Genomic DNA, 16,836 nt, shown 5'->3' with positions numbered 1-16,836 from the left:
GGGAGGAGAGAGGGAAGGAGGGAGATGGGGGGGGAGAGAGAGGGAAGGAGGGAGATGGGGGGGGGAGAGAGAGGTAAGGAGGGAGATGGGGGGGGGGAGAGAGGTAAGGAGGGAGATGGGGAGGGGGAGAGAGGTAAGGAGGGAGATGGGGAGAGAGAGGTAAGGAGGGAGATGGGGAGAGAGAGGTAAGGAGGGAGATGGGGAGAGAGAGGTAAGGAGGGAGATGGGGAGAGAGAGGTAAGGAGGGAGATGGGGAGAGAGGTAAGGAGGGAGATGGGGAGAGAGGTAAGGAGGGAGATGGGGAGAGAGGTAAGGAGGGAGATGGGGAGAGAGGTAAGGAGGGAGATGGGGAGAGAGGTAAGGAGGGAGATGGGGAGAGAGGTAAGGAGGGAGATGGGGAGAGAGGTAAGGAGGGAGATGGGGAGAGAGGTAAGGAGGGAGATGGGGAGAGAGGTAAGGAGGGAGATGGGGAGAGAGGTAAGGAGGGATTTGGGGAGAGAGGTAAGGAGGGAGATGGGGAGAGAGGTACGGAGGGAGATGGGGAGAGAGGTAAGGAGGGAGATGGGGAGAGAGAGGGAAGGAGGGAGATGGGGAGAGAGAGGGAAGGAGGGAGATGGGGAGAGAGAGGGAAGGAGGGAGATGGGGAGAGAGAGGGAAGGAGGGAGATGGGGAGAGAGAGGGAAGGAGGGAGGGAGATGGGGAGAGAGGTAAGGAGGGAGGGAGATGGGGAGAGAGGTAAGGAGGGAGATGGGGAGAGAGAGGGAAGGAGGGAGGGAGATGGGGAAGGAGGGAGGGAGATGGGGAAGGAGGGAGGGAGATGGGGAAGGAGGGAGGGAGATGGGGAGAGAGGGTAAGGCACGGGAGAGAGCAAGAAAGAGAGGGAAGGAGAGAGTCAGAGAGAGAGCACAAAAGAGAACAGAGATCGAAAGAGATGGGTGGACAGACAAGACATTGTAAACGCAGGCCAAGTTGTTCTCCACTGCTCTGAAGGGCTTACTCAGCTTGCAAGGCCCACCACCAGTGAAACACACCAGAGTCATTACACTTCTAAATCCAAACTCTCCCTATTCTACGCCAAAACTGGAGTAGTGAAAAAGACTGGTTAAAAGTTGCATAGTTAGCTAACTGTATAATGTTATTAAAACGATAACTAGTTAGCTGACGGTACCTAATGTCAGTCTATATCAAAAGGAAGGGGCAGGAATGCAGAACTGTGTAGCTAGCTAGTTCTGTCAGCTGGATAGCATGCTAACCTAGATAGCCAAAATTATTTTACCTATTTAAACATGACCTGCACATCTCATTATTTTCCTTGCTCGTAATTGACAAATTATATTTTGGGGGGAAATGGATGATTAGAGAGTCAAAATGTGCATATGATGACTCGACCAGCCAACTAAGCTTGTAAACTGACGTGCAAGTTTAGCTAGTTAGCTATAATCTGTCAACAACACAGTAGCTGCTAGGCTAACAACTATGCTAACTAGAGGATGATCTACAGCTACTAACTTACCGGACACAAGGTATTCTCCTCCATTGTTGGAAAACTCTATGGCGTTTACACACCCGAAATGTCCCAGCATGTCTTTCTTGTAAAGGCTTGTGCATCCTGCCAACCGGAGTCTCTGAAATTCTTCCTTCATCAGCGGGTTACCGAAGAGCCTTCTCTGGGACAGAAAGCCCACGGAGGACCGCATACCGCAACCCTTCACCTCCTTCATTTTTCCTGGAGCAGTTAGCCTAGCCAGCTTGCGATTCCTCATCCAATTTGGATTTTTATTTGATTTTAAAATTTTGCACAATGCACAGCCACACTATTATATCCAGCTATTATAGAAGTGTATATCTGCAATCGTTCTGTCTCGAAGCTACATGATGGTGAAGAAAGATATTCCCGAGCCGCAGTGCTGTTGATGTCGTCGTTGATTGCAGGTTCCCCCCCCCGCGCGCTCTGTAGCAGTCGCTTCCTGCTCTGCTGCAAGCTTCTCGATCTGCCTGACACAAACATCATAACCCCGCCCCCCCCCCAGCTGACCCGCAAATCAACCCCCCCCCCCCCCCCACCAGCTGACCCGCAAATTAAACCCCCCCAGTTAGCAACCACAACAACCCCCCCCTAGCTTGTTAATTTAGGCAAAGTTGTCCTCCCCATAATACATTTAGGTTAGCTGTCACTTGAAATTTGCACCTAGATAAAAACAACACAAATAATAACAAAATATTAATATCACATTAAGTCAATCAAAAGCAGACATTTAAGAGTCTAGTTTTATTATCCCCAACATTGGGATTACAGTGGTAGTCTTTTTAACAATAGGCTACATATTTTAATTAAGGGAACCCTACATTCAATACAATCCACTTTTCCAAGATAAACAGGATATATTTATAGTACAGAACTTAAAACACGTATATCCTTGCAGAGGAAAGAACTACTACAAGTTGCCAGTTCAACATGAAAATCATTCCAGGCTTCACAAAGCAAATTTAATCTATGTTTTTGGGAAAGGTAGACTTTCTCTGGCAGCCAAAAACAGGCAAATAAATACCCCCATCTAAATGTGAATCGATTCTCAATTGCGATACGGTTCTAGAAACATAAATCCCTCTACTTGCTGTACACTGTTTCAACCGATTTTAACACAAGTTGCAGCAACAGCATTTTTCAGTGACAACACATTTCTAGCAGGTTAGATATGGCCGTGTGGGCACACTAACCCTTTAAAGATGTGTATCAATTTAACCTTTGTTTTTAAATGTTTTTTATCATTATTTCTCACTGACATGTAAGATAAGGCCCTTATACTTCCAAAACCGCACTGCAAGCGATGCCTATTTAAATGTTCAGACCGAGCGTTGGGGTTCTTAACAAATGAGCAGAGCCATATATATACATGTATATATATATATATATATATATATATACATATACATATATACATATATATACACATATATATATATATATATATATATGTGGAGTTGGGACAACTTTTAGAAGGTTGAATTATTGTTCTAAATTCTAGACATTCAGTGACATATCATTGTTTAAAAATTCTCCGTGTCATGTTAGAATCGGGAGATGATGCTACAACATTCTATGGCGGCCATGTTATGTAAAATGCAGAAACCTCAATGTCCCATCTCTCTAGATATATGACTCCGAGTGAGTTGAAGTTTAAATGTAGGTCTAGTATTCTGACAGAAGGTGTGTGGAGTGTTGAAAGGAGTGTGGTCTTGGTTGTTGTGAGAAACAGGATAGGGTAGAAGGATGGATGGAATGAGAGCGAAGGAGAGAGGGGGGAGAGAGGGGGAGAAGGGGAGGGAGGAAGAGGGAAAGAGAGGGAGGGGAAGAGGGAAAGAGAGAGGGAGGGGAAGAGGGTAAGAGAGAGAGGGGGGGAAGAGGGAGAGAGAGAGAGGGAGGAAGAGGGAGAGAGCAAAAGGGAGAGAGGGGGGGAAAGAGAGGGGGGGAGAGAGAGATAGGGAGAGGGAAGAGAGAGAGGGGGAGAGCGAAAGAGCGAGAGAGGGGAGAGGGAAAGAGAAAGAGAGAGGACAGGATAGAGAGAGAGGGGACAGGATAGAGAGAGAGGGGACAGGATAGAGAGAGAGGGGACAGGATAGAGAGAGAAAGGGGACAGGGGACAGGATACAGAGAGAGAGGACAGGATAGAGTGCAAGATATGCATCAACCATTTGTCATTGCCGGGTCAGTGCCATCTCAATGATGAGTTGCATTTACATTTAATTGATTGGATGTACAGGACGTATATAGTATATCGTAGCCTGGTACCTGTCTGTTTGTACCATCATTCCACTCCTTGCCACTCCTTGTGATTGCCAAACATATGACATGGAGTACAAGGTGTGGGATATTAACACAAAACAGGTCTGGATTTCAGGCTAATTCTATTGCACATTTCAGTCTTCATCCGATGAGTGCAGAGAGTCTCTGTGGCCGGCTACATCCGATGAGTGCAGAGGGTCTCAGTAGCCGACTACATCCGATGAGTGCAGAGGGTCTCAGTAGCCGACTACATCTGATGAGTGCAGAGGGTCTCAGTAGCCGGCTACATCCGATGAGTGCAGAGGGTCTCAGTAGCCGGCTACATCCGATGAGTGCGGAGGGTCTCAGTAACCGGCTACATCTGATGAGTGCAGAGGGTCTCAGTAGCCGACTACATCCAATGAGTGCAGAGGGTCTCAGTAGCCGGCTACATCTGATGAGGGCAGAGGGTCTCAGTAGCCGACTACATCTGATGAGTGCAGAGGGTCTCAGTAGCCGACTACATCCGATGAGTGCAGAGGGTCTCAGTAGCCGGCTACATCTGATGAGTGCAGAGGGCTATAACAGGAGCCACTGTCATTAGGGGAGTATTCATTAGTGCACACTGTAGCAAAAAAGTTTCACAATGGAGAATGTTTTGTTATGAAAACAAAAGTTCCTGTTGGACAAATTAAGGTAGGTCCCTCTCCGTTCCATTTGTTTCTATTTAGTTCCTTGTGAATACACCCCAGGACTAGGGCTGTCTAGGCTTAAAGTCATTTCATTTGAGGATCCAGATCCATCCTTCTTCCAGCCTTACAAGATAAGTAATCTCTTCTGTGTTGTCATCCTCTACCACCCTCCATCCTCCCTTCTCCACCAGCCATTTCAGGGCCTTTGGTTACGAAGTCACCTTAACAAAGAGTTATCTAGCTAATTTGTGCCTGGCAAAGTGTTTGAAACGATCCATCTTCGCCACATTAAAAAAAAAGAGAGGGAGGGGGCCGAAAAGTTGAGCACTCGTTTTTTAGGAGTTAATGAGTTAATTTATCAAATTATTATTTCATTAAGTTTCTGCTCGGTTTAAAAAAAAAACATCAGCAGGTTTTTTTTTTTTTTTTTAAATGTAAAGCTTGGTGAGAAAACAAAATGTCCCCTTGACAGCCTTGCCTCGGGAAGGTTTATAATATACATATAGAAGAAAACAAACACACAGAAACGTATTAACATAAAACACAAGGGAAAGCTGGAGCTTAAATTAAGACATTGGGTCCCACATCCGTTTGTGCTGTCTTGCCAACTCCTAAGGTCATTGTCAAGCAAATCGTTGACAAGACAACACAAACAGACCTGGGACCAGGCTATGATATGCGGGTGGGGGGGCAGTGCAGACTGGGGGGGGCGGGGCAGTGCAGACTGGGGGGGCGGGGCAGTGCAGACTGGGGGGGCGGGGCAGTGCAAAGCCCGGAGCTGGGAGGTTAAAGGCTATTGGCACATGAGAGCGGGGGCGTCGTCCTCAGTTCCAGATGAGTGTCTATGGTAACGGTCGCTACTGTGGCAACGGTCGCTACTGTGGCAACGGTCGCTACTGTGGCAACGGTCGCTACTGTGGCAACGGTCGCTACTGTGGCAACGGTCGCTACTGTGGCAACGGTCTCTATGGATACTAGTTCTAGTTGCTGCCTGCGGGGCCTGTTAGTAAGGCCCTTTAGTGTGTCCAAAGATCCCGATGGGGAAATGTTTGACGTGTGACGACCACTGTGCCGCCAACTGGAAAAACTTGACATCATTCCACTCCACGCCGTCAATCAGCACTGGAAGAAAAGAGAGAATAAGAAAATAAAATAAAAACTTTACTTGTTGAATTAGTAGTTCTTCATAATTCATGTAATACCAGGCTCACTAATACAAGGGGCCAAATGTGGCCCGTGGGCCGCCAGTTGCAGACCCTTACTCTATAATGGGTGAAAAGAGGACACAACATGGAGGTAGGAGGGCAGCAAAATTACAGTAACTTTCCCCAAATTTCCTGCTTGTTCACTCCTGACATCCAACCAGGATTTCTGGAAAACCTGGGAAAGTGACCAGAATTTTGCAACTTTAGGAGGTAGGAAGGAGTCTTAGGAAGGAGTCTTAGTAGGAGGGAGTCTTAGGCGGTAGGAAGGAGTCTTAGGAAGGAGTCTTAGGAGGGAGAGGTAGGAAGGAGTCTTAGGAGGGAGAGGTAGGAAGGAGTCTTAGGAGGGAGAGGTAGGAAGGAGTCTTAGGAGGGAGAGGTAGGAAGGAGTCTTAGGAGGGAGTCTTAGGAGGGAGTCTTAGGAGGGAGTTTTAGGAGGGAGTCTTAGGAAGGAGTCTTAGGAGGGAGTCTTAGGAGGGAGTCTTAGGATGTAGGAAGGAGTCTTAGGAGGGTGTCTTAGGAGGGAGTCTTAGGATGTAGGAAGGAGTCTTAGGAAGGAGTCTTAGGATGTAGGAGGGAGTCTTAGGATGGAGTCTTAGGATGTAGGAAGGAGTCTTAGGAAGGAGTCTTAGGAGGGAGTCTTAGGAGGGAGTCTTAGGAGGGAGTCTTAGGAGGGAGTCTTAGGAAGGAGTCTTAGGAGGGAGTCTTAGGAGGGAGTCTTAGGAAGGAGTCTTAGGATGGAGTCTTAGGAGGGAGTCTTAGGAGGGAGTCTTAGGAGGGAGTCTTAGGAAGGAGTCTTAGGATGTAGGAAGGAGTCTTAGGAAGGAGTCTTAGGAGGGAGTCTTAGGATGTAGGAAGGAGTCTTAGGATGGAGTCTTAGGATGTAGGAAGGAGTCTTAGGAAGGAGTCTTGGGATGTAGGAAGGAGTCTTAGGAAGGAGTCTTAGGAGGGAGTCTTAGGATGGAGTCTTAGGATGTAGGAAGGAGTCTTAGGATGGAGTCTTAGGATGTAGGAAGGAGTCTTAGGAAGGAGTCTTAGGATGTAGGAGGGAGTCTTAGGATGGAGTCTTAGGATGTAGGAAGGAGTCTTAGGAAGGAGTCTTAGGAGGGAGTCTTAGGATGTAGGAAGGAGTCTTAGGAAGGAGTCTTAGGATGGAGTCTTAGGATGTAGGAAGGAGTCTTAGGAAGGAGTCTTAGGATGTAGTCTTAGGAGGGAGTCTTAGGAGGGAGCGGTATGAAGGAGTCTTAGGAGGGAGTCTTAGGAGGGAGTCTTAGGAGGGAGTCTTAGGAAGGAGTCTTAGGATGGAGTCTTAGGATGTAGGAAGGAGTCTTAGGAAGGAGTCTTAGGATGGAGTCTTAGGATGGAGTCTTAGGGGGGAGTCTTAGGAGGGAGTCTTAGGAGGGAGTCTTAGGAAGGAGTCTTAGGAGGGAGAGGTAGGAAGGAGTCTTAGGAGGGAGTCTTAGGAGGGAGTCTTAGGAAGGAGTCTTAGGAAGGAGTCTTAGGAAGGAGTCTTAGGATGTAGGAAGGAGTCTTAGGAAGGAGTTTTAGGAGGGAGTCTTAGGAAGGAGTCTTAGGATGGAGTCTTAGGATGTAGGAAGGAGTCTTAGGAAGGAGTCTTAGGAAGGAGTCTTAGGATGGAGTCTTAGGATGTAGGAAGGAGTCTTAGGATGTAGGGGGGAGTCTTAGGATGGAGTCTTAGGATGTAGGAAGGAGTCTTAGGAAGGAGTCTTAGGAGGGAGTCTTAGGAGGGAGTCTTAGGATGTAGGAAGGAGTCTTAGGAAGGAGTCTTAGGATGTAGTCTTAGGAAGGAGTCTTAGGAGGGAGAGGTAGGAAGGAGTCTTAGGAGGGAGTCTTAGGAGGGAGTCTTAGGAGGGAGTCTTAGGAAGGAGTCTTCGGAAGGAGTCTTAGGATGGAGTCTTAGGATGTAGGAAGGAGTCTTAGGAAGGAGTCTTAGGATGGAGAGGTAGGAAGGAGTCTTAGGAGGGAGTCTTAGGAGGGAGTCTTAGGAGGGAGTCTTAGGAGGGAGTCTTAGGAAGGAGTCTTAGGAGGGAGAGGTAGGAAGGAGTCTTAGGAGGGAGTCTTAGGAGGGAGTCTTAGGAAGGAGTCTTAGGATGGAGTCTTAGGATGGAGTCTTAGGAAGGAGTCTTAGGAAGGAGTCTTAGGATGTAGGAAGGAGTCTTAGGAAGGAGTCTTAGGAAGGAGTCTTAGGATGTAGGAAGGAGTCTTAGGAAGGAGTCTTAGGAAGGAGTCTTAGGAAGGAGTCTTAGGAAGGAGTCTTAGGATGTAGGAAGGAGTCTTAGGAAGGAGTCTTAGGAGGGAGTCTTAGGATGTAGGAAGGAGTCTTAGGAAGGAGTCTTAGGAGGGAGTCTTAGGAAGGAGTCTTAGGATGGAGTCTTAGGATGGAGTCTTAGGATGTAGGAAGGAGTCTTAGGAAGGAGTCTTAGGATGGAGTCTTAGGATGTAGGAAGGAGTCTTAGGAAGGAGTCTTAGGAGGGAGTCTTAGGATGTAGGAAGGAGTCTTAGGAAGGAGTCTTAGGATGGAGTCTTAGGAAGGAGTCTTAGGAAGGAGTCTTAGGATGGAGTCTTAGGATGTAGGAAGGAGTCTTAGGAGGGAGAGGTAGGAAGGAGTCTTAGGAGGGAGTCTTAGGAGGGAGTCTTAGGAAGGAGTCTTAGGAAGGAGTCTTAGGAAGGAGTCTTAGGAAGGAGTCTTAGGAAGGAGTCTTAGGATGGAGTCTTAGGAAGGAGTCTTAGGAAGGAGTCTTAGGAAGGAGTCTTAGGATGTAGGAAGGAGTCTTAGGAAGGAGTCTTAGGAGGGAGTCTTAGGAAGGAGTCTTAGGAAGGAGTCTTAGGATGTAGGAAGGAGTCTTAGGAAGGAGTCTTAGGAGGGAGTCTTAGGATGTAGGAAGGAGTCTTAGGAGGGAGTCTTAGGAAGGAGTCTTAGGAAGGAGTCTTAGGAAGGAGTCTTAGGATGGAGTCTTAGGATGTAGGAAGGAGTCTTAGGAAGGAGTCTTAGGATGGAGTCTTAGGATGGAGTCTTAGGATGTAGGAAGGAGTCTTAGGAAGGAGTCTTAGGAGGGAGTCTTAGGAGGGAGTCTTAAGAAGGAGTCTTAAGAAGGAGTCTTAGGATGTAGGAAGGAGTCTTAGGATGGAGTCTTAGGAAGGAGTCTTAGGAAGGAGTCTTAGGAAGGAGTCTTAGGATGGAGTCTTAGGATGTAGGAAGGAGTCTTAGGAGGGAGAGGTAGGAAGGAGTCTTAGGAGGGAGTCTTAGGAGGGAGTCTTAGGAAGGAGTCTTAGGAAGGAGTCTTAGGATGGAGTCTTAGGATGTAGGAAGGAGTCTTAGGAAGGAGTCTTAGGAGCTAGGAAGGAGTCTTAGGAGGGAGTCTTACCCCTCAGCATGGTCTGCTGGTGCTTGGCAGTGCAGATTAGTCGACTGATGCCATCGATCACCTGGCTCTTAGACTCCACATCCTTGTCTTTAGTCTTCTTTGGCAGGAACATGACTGGAAAGAGGGAACGGAAAGAGTCAGACGTAAAAGTTAATAACGGCAGATTCCGAACTTCAAATGCGAACGCTAATCATGACGATCAACTATCGGTCTTTATTTTGTTTTGAGCGAAAACTCAAGTTGTTGTTGCCGTGTTTATTGTTGTTGTCGCAGTGTTTATTGTTGTTGTTGCACTGTTTATTGTTGTTGTTGCAGTGTTTATTGTTGTTGTTGCAGTGTTTGTTGTTGCAGTGTTTGTTGTTGCAGTGTTTATTGTTGTTGTTGCTGTGTTTATTGTTGTTGTTGCAGTGTTTATTGTTGTTGTTGCAGTGTTTATTGTTGTTGTTGCAGTGTTTATTGTTGTTGTTGCAGTGTTTATTGTTGTTGTTGCAGTGTTTATTGTTGTTGTTGTCGTGTTTATTGTTGTTGCAGTGTTTGTTGTTGTTGTTGTTGTTGCCGTGTTTGTTGTTGTTGTTGCCATGTTTGTTGTTGTTGTTGCAGTGTTTATTGTTGTTGTTGCAGTGTTTGTTGTTGTAGTGTTTATTGTTGTTGTTGCAGTGTTTGTTGTTGCAGTGTTTGTTGTTGCAGTGTTTATTGTTGTTGTTGCAGTGTTTATTGTTGTTGTTGCAGTGTTTATTGTTGTTGTTGCAGTGTTTGTTGTTGTTGTTGCAGTGTTTATTGTTGTTGTTGCAGTGTTTATTGTTGTTGTTGCAGTGTTTATTGTTGTAGTTGCAGTGTTTATTGTTGTAGTTTCAGTGTTTATTGTTGTTGTTGCAGTGTTTATTGTTGTTGTTGCAGTGTTTATTGTTGTTGTTGTCGTGTTTATTGTTGTTGCAGTGTTTGTTGTTGTTGTTGTTGTTGCCGTTTTTTGTTGTTGTTGTTGCAGTGTTTATTGTTGTTGTTGCAGTGTTTATTGTTGTTGTTGCAGTGTTTAATCTTGTTGTTGCAGTGTTTATTGTTGTTGTTGCAGTGTTTGTTGTTGCAGTGTTTATTGTTGTTGTTGCAGTGTTTAATGTTGTTGTTGCAGTGTTTATTGTTGTTGTTGCAGTGTTTATTGTTGTTGTTGCAGTGTTTATTGTTGTTGTTGCAGTGTTTATTGTTGTTGTTGTCGTGTTTGTTGTTGTTGCAGTGTATATTGTTGTTGTTGCAGTGTTTATTGTTGTTGTTGCAGTGTTTATTGTTGTTGTTGCAGTGTTTATTGTTGTTGTTGCAGTGTTTATTGTTGTTGCAGTGTTTATTGTTGTTGTTGTCGTGTTTGTTGTTGTTGCAGTGTTTGTTATGGAAACACGTTCCTTGTCCACATACTGCTTTAAAAAGGTAGGAATTATATTTAAAGGAAACTAAAAGTAGACATTTTAACTAACTCTTTCAAAGGTAGTGTTACCTACAATACGTTCCAGTGGCGGTTGGTGACGTGGAAGATGAGGGAGGCCAATTCGTTTTTTTTAAATATATTATTTTATAAGCATGGCCTTCTATTACAACGTCATTCATATTCCATTCACCCAGCTCATGGTAACATCCATAGGTTTAGTCTACTACATGATAGTTGAATTTCCCCTATACCTATCATGAGGTTGCGACAACCCTAAGCCTATGAATGAAAGTTTACAACGTAGGTGTACAGGTCGAGAATCTTGCCTGATATAAAGGACGCAATCAGTTGCAAACAAGAGTTTCTATTGGACAAATTCAGTTTATCCCCGTTTTGCTTTTTAAACAGAATCGGTGCGATGACTACACGCCTGATCAAGGCAATCCCACAGTTCACTTTCAATAGCAGCCACATCTCCTCTCACCTTCAGTGTACAACACAACAGCTTTCTGTGGCCAGGCCGCAAAAAAAAAAAAAACACATTTCCACGCCAAACCTTCATACCATAACCGCTAACCGCTACACACAGCCTACATCGTTGTCACCATAGCAACTAGCGCGTCATAGTCAACATAGCTATCTACACGAACTAACCAGTTAATAAACCCACAACAATCAACAGCAAGCACCGGTGGGCCTAACGGCAATAAATGAATAAAACCAAAAGCTTACAGTGTTGGATAGCCATAGCCAGCTAGCTAACATAGCATCTCTGTCTGTCGGATAGCCATAGCCAGCTAGCTAACATAGCATCTCTGTCTATCGGATAGCCATAGCCAGCTAGCTAACATAGCATCTCTGTCTGTCGGATAGCCATAGCCAGCTAGCTAACATAGCATCTCTGTCTGTCGGATAGCCATAGCCAGCTAGCTAACATAGCATCTCTGTCTGTCGGATAGCCATAGCCAGCTAGCTAACATATGCATCTCTGTCTGTCGGATAGCCATAGCCAGCTAGCTAACATAGCATCTCTGTCTGTCGGATAGCCATAGCCAGCTAGCTAACATATGCATCTCTGTCTGTCGGATAGCCATAGCCAGCTAGCTAACATAACATCTCTGTCTGTCGGATAGCCATAGCCAGCTAGCTAACATAGCATCTCTGTCTGTTTGAACCGGGTGTTTGACTAGGTAAGTGGAAAAAAAAATACAACGAAATATAGCGAGCTCTGTTTTGCCTCTTCAATTAAAAAAATGTACCTTTTTTAAATTATTTTTTTTACTGTGCAACTCGTCTTTCTCTTTTTGAGTCAACTACTCACCAGACTGTTGAGGCTACTCTAGACCTTCATTGCAAAACAGTGTGTTTTAATCAATTTTTTAATGACGTGAATATATTTAGTATTGTTCTATCTATAAAGGATAACTTTTTTTAGTATTTCTCTATTTTTTTTTAAAATTCACTGAGGAGGACGGTCCTCCACTTCCTCCTCCGAGGAGCCTCCACTGGTACGATCAGTACAAGCCCTTACCTTTCTTGTTCTTCTCCTTCATGACGACGGTCATGGACATGGCGGGCTGTGGCTGAGCCCCGGCCTGGGGGAGCCTGCTGACCTGCAGCGAGCGGAACGTACACTTCAGAGTGTTCTTAGAGGAGGACGAGTCCCTTTTCTCCACGTCTCTTTTCCTGTCAGCAGGGGAGGGAGCCACCCAGTAGTCCACCTGTAGTCCCATCAGCTCCCCCTGGGGAGAACTACAACACCCAGCAGACATCACACCACAGATGGAGGAAGAGAATAAGGAACAAATTGATCGGTAGAAACAGACAATAAGATCATGTTAAATGTACAATATATGAAACCATAATTTGCCAATTTAGTAATTAATCTATTTTTTATATATTTTTAAATTTTCTATTTAATTCTCTGGATGAACACGTACCCGTAGGAACAGAAGCTTGTGTTGACGGAGGGGGAGGAGGGAGGGGTGGGTGAGGCTTCCTTCAGGGCAGGGGACACCTGAGGAGGGGTGGAGGAGTGGAAAACCATCCCCATGGGGGATGCATCGTCAGAGTCACCTGATAATATAAAGTGGGATAATATTACAACACTCTGTATAGCACAGATGACGTGTACAACTACAGAATCACATAGAAACTCATTCTCACTGATCACACGGTAGAACATGAAATAACATGCATGTACATTGTCCACGACTAATGTCTCACCTGATGTTGCAGATGACGGCTCCACGATGCCAACTTTCACCATCTGGGGAAAGAGCTTTCAAGTTATTTTAGGTCAAATTCCAGGATAAAGAAAATGTATCTGTCTACGTTAAGAGAGAGATACCTACTCCGATAAACAGATCCGTCTACACTGAGAGATACCTACTCCGATAAACAGATCCGTCTACACTGAGAGAGAGATACCTACTCCGATAAACAGATCCGTCTACACTGAGAGAGATACCTACTCCGATAAACAGATCCGTCTACATTGAGAGATACCTACTCCGATAAACAGATCCGTCTACACTGAGAGAGATACCTACTCCGATAAACAGATCCGTCTACACTGAGAGATACCTACTCCGATAAACAGATCCGTCTACACTGAGAGAGATACCTACTCCGATAAACAGATCCGTCTACACTGAGAGAGATACCTACTCCGATAAACAGATCCGTCTACACTGAGAGAGATACCTACTCCGATAAACAGATCCGTCTACACTGAGAGAGATACCTACTCCGATAAACAGATCCGTCTACACTGAGAGATACCTACTCCGATAAACAGATCCGTCTACACTGAGAGATACCTACTCCGATAAACAGATCCGTCTACACTGAGAGATACCTACTCCGATAAACAGATCCGTCTACACTGAGAGATACCTACTCCGATAAACAGATCCGTCTACACTGAGAGATACCTACTCCGATAAACAGATCCGTCTACACTGAGAGAGATACCTACTCCGATAAACAGATCCGTCTACACTGAGAGAGATACCTACTCCGATAAACAGATCCGTCTACACTGAGAGAGATACCTACTCCGATAAACAGATCCGTCTACACTGAGAGAGATACCTACTCCGATAAACAGATCCGTCTACACTGAGAGATACCTACTCCGATAAACAGATCCGTCTACACTGAGAGATACCTACTCCGATAAACAGATCCGTCTACACTGAGAGATACCTACTCCGATAAACAGATCCGTCTACACTGAGAGAGAGATACCTACTCCGATAAACAGATCCGTCTACACTGAGAGATACCTACTCCGATAAACAGATCCGTCTACACTGAGAGAGAGATACCTACTCCGATAAACAGATCCGTCTACACTGAGAGAGATACCTACTCCGATAAACAGATCCGTCTACATTGAGAGATACCTACTCCGATAAACAGATCCGTCTACACTGAGAGAGATACCTACTCCGATAAACAGATCCGTCTACACTGAGAGATACCTACTCCGATAAACAGATCCGTCTACACTGAGAGAGATACCTACTCCGATAAACAGATCCGTCTACACTGAGAGAGATACCTACTCCGATAAACAGATCCGTCTACACTGAGAGAGATACCTACTCCGATAAACAGATCCGTCTACACTGAGAGAGATACCTACTCCGATAAACAGATCCGTCTACACTGAGAGATACCTACTCCGATAAACAGATCCGTCTACACTGAGAGATACCTACTCCGATAAACAGATCCGTCTACACTGAGAGAGAGATACCTACTCCGATAAACAGATCCGTCTACACTGAGAGATACCTACTCCGATAAACAGATCCGTCTACACTGAGAGATACCTACTCCGATAAACAGATCCGTCTACACTGAGAGATACCTACTCCGATAAACAGATCCGTCTACACTAAGAGAGAGATACCTACTCCGATAAACAGATCCGTCTACACTGAGAGAGATACCTACTCCGATAAACAGATCCGTCTACACTGAGAGAGATACCTACTCCGATAAACAGATCCGTCTACACTAAGAGAGAGATACCTACTCCGATAAACAGATCCGTCTACACTAAGAGAGAGATACCTACTCCGATAAACAGATCCGTCTACACTGAGAGAGAGATACCTACTCCGATAAACAGATCCGTCTACACTGAGAGATACCTACTCCGATAAACAGATCCGTCTACACTGAGAGAGAGATACCTACTCCGATAAACAGATCCGTCTACACTGAGAGAGAGATACCTACTCCGATAAACAGATCCGTCTACACTAAGAGAGAGATACCTACTCCGATAAACAGATCCGTCTACACTGAGAGATACCTACTCCGATAAACAGATCCGTCTACACTGAGAGAGAGATACCTACTCCGATAAACAGATCCGTCTACACTGAGAGAGAGATACCTACTCCGATAAACAGATCCGTCTACACTAAGAGAGAGATACCTACTCCGATAAACAGATCCGTCTACACTAAGAGAGAGATACCTACTCCGATAAACAGATCCGTCTACACTAAGAGAAAGATACTTACTCCGATAAAGGGAATGAACTTCTGACACGAGTCCTCATCGGGGCTGTAGAGAGAGACCAGGGCAGAAGCCAAACATAGGGAAAGAGGAAATAGAGTGAGCATGTGCAGAATAGAATAGATTCAGGATGGAAGGGTTTGTCCAGTATTGAGACTAGAGGCCTATGATGGTTAGAACTGTCATGTGCTCCGTTCGAATAGAATAGTTGGTTTCTAACCAGGCAGTCAGTTGCCCCCAGGGTTGGTAAAGCATCTTTTTATTATTATTATTATTATTGTTATTATTTATAAATCATCTTGTTTATTAATGTTTGTTGCTTGTTTCTACAGATCCCAGGAGAAAGATAGATCAGCTTGAACACAAGACAGCCCCCGAGTGTTTCTAAACCAATGAAAATCTTTGTGCGGTTTGAAGGAAATGTAGTTTCAGAGCATGGTTGGGGTCAATTGCATTTCAATTCAGTCAAGTCAGGAAGTTAGCAGAGGTTACAAATTCCAATTTTACTCATGGATTGATTGAATTGAAATGGAATTGACCCCAAACTTGTTTGAGAGTCTGGGGGGGGGGGGGGGTCATCATTTGAAAGAAGAGAGAGGGGACAACGTGTGTAAAGAAATGCTGGGTGAGTAGACGATCTAAAAACAACCCCGGGTTAACCACGCGATTCTCTTAGTTCCTTAAGAAATATATTATATACACAGTATCGAGGGTCAACTTGCTAAAGTCATTTCAGAATTTATAAAAATATAAAACTTGGTGGTTAATGGCAACAAAATATAACTTTTATCATATTTTCATGGTCCTTTGAGACAGATTTAAGAAATTATATTTTTTAACTCTTCTATTTAACCTATAGTATGGTCTATACTAATAAAACAGAACTGTATATACCTGTAGAGGTTCCTTGGGAACCCCAGGGAGAAGAGATTATATTGGTTAATACCACTCTGACCAACCTTACTACAGTAATGCCATGCTATTGGACAGAGCAAGTCACATGATAATTAGTCATCGCTAACTAGTACTACAGCTATTAGATCAACAGTCTCCTGAAGCAGGAACCATTTTAAAACGACGGATAAAAAAAGACCAATCATTTTGTTTGATTTATACTTATACACAAACAGGTTTTTGGTTTTGTAGTGTTTGAACGGCATGGCTTTAATTGGATTAAATCATTATCATTGTTTGGTGTGTAACTGATGTACATGTGTAGACAGACGGTTGTTGCTTCAAGTGTCTCTGAGCCTCGAGTTTCATCAAATCCTTTTTAAGGTCCAAAACAAATCCTGGAGAAACAAACAGTCTGACCCGTTACCATTGATGATCATATTGACTTTGTAATAGAAAAAGTAGAAACTAGCTACCTACCAGTTTGTCAGGTTCTGCTTTGGAACCCACTACTTAAAATTTGATCCAATCATATGCCCCGGTTGCCCTCTAGTACCCAACAACCCAACACCTGATTGGTGGCAGAGAAGCAGGGAGCAAGACATGCATGCTGCATAGCCAATCACTTGGCCTGCACCAAGCCATCCCATCATTCCTGCTGAAGCCAATCAGACACCACCACACCAAAAGGACACAGGAAGGTTTCAGGAAAAGGAAAGTCACAGTCCAGCAGGTCACAGCACCAGCTAGTAGGGTCGGGGTCAATTCCCATTCAATTCCCAGTCAATTCCTAGTCAATTCCCAGTCAAATCCCATTCAATTCCCAGTCAAATCCCATTCAATTCCCAGTCAAATCCCATTCAATTCCCAGTCAAATCCCATTCAATTCCCAGTCAATTCCCAGTCAATTCTCATTCAATTCCCAGTCAATTCCCAGTCAATTCTC

General features: G+C 44.7%; 2 protein-coding genes across 8 annotated transcripts in view; both read right to left on the bottom strand.

Moving 5' to 3' along the window:
- LOC139375457 (ddb1 and cul4 associated factor 5) overlaps positions 1 to 1,997 on the bottom strand; it is a 31,889-nt gene extending 29,892 nt beyond the window's left edge. The window contains exon 1 of one of the 2 annotated variants that reach the window (XM_071117262.1): positions 1,514 to 1,997. In XM_071117262.1, the coding sequence (XP_070973363.1) occupies positions 1,514 to 1,763 (250 nt within the window). In that variant the 5' untranslated portion in view covers positions 1,764 to 1,997. The remainder of the gene's footprint in view (positions 1 to 1,513) is intronic. The other variant, XM_071117263.1, reaches the window with a different exon arrangement.
- Positions 1,998 to 4,868: 2,871 nt separating this feature from the next.
- Positions 4,869 to 16,836, bottom strand: part of LOC139375456 (phosphofurin acidic cluster sorting protein 2) — a 141,373-nt gene continuing 129,405 nt past the window's right edge. For 4 of the 6 annotated variants that reach the window (XM_071117255.1, XM_071117256.1, XM_071117257.1 and 1 more), the window contains exons 20-25: positions 15,002 to 15,044; positions 12,684 to 12,726; positions 12,398 to 12,533; positions 11,989 to 12,209; positions 9,044 to 9,157; positions 5,361 to 5,577 (exon numbers count right to left, since the gene is read on the bottom strand). In XM_071117255.1, the coding sequence (XP_070973356.1) occupies positions 5,459 to 5,577; positions 9,044 to 9,157; positions 11,989 to 12,209; positions 12,398 to 12,533; positions 12,684 to 12,726; positions 15,002 to 15,044 (676 nt within the window). In that variant the 3' untranslated portion in view covers positions 5,361 to 5,458. Of the gene's footprint in view, positions 5,578 to 9,043; positions 9,158 to 11,988; positions 12,210 to 12,397; positions 12,534 to 12,683; positions 12,727 to 15,001; positions 15,045 to 16,836 lie in introns of all 6 variants that reach the window. The other 2 variants (XM_071117260.1, XM_071117261.1) reach the window with 1 other exon arrangement.

This window comes from Oncorhynchus clarkii, chromosome 19, assembly GCF_045791955.1.
Source record: "Oncorhynchus clarkii lewisi isolate Uvic-CL-2024 chromosome 19, UVic_Ocla_1.0, whole genome shotgun sequence".
Taxonomy (NCBI): Eukaryota; Metazoa; Chordata; class Actinopteri; order Salmoniformes; family Salmonidae; genus Oncorhynchus; species Oncorhynchus clarkii.
This window is presented reverse-complemented; position numbering and strand designations above follow the sequence as displayed.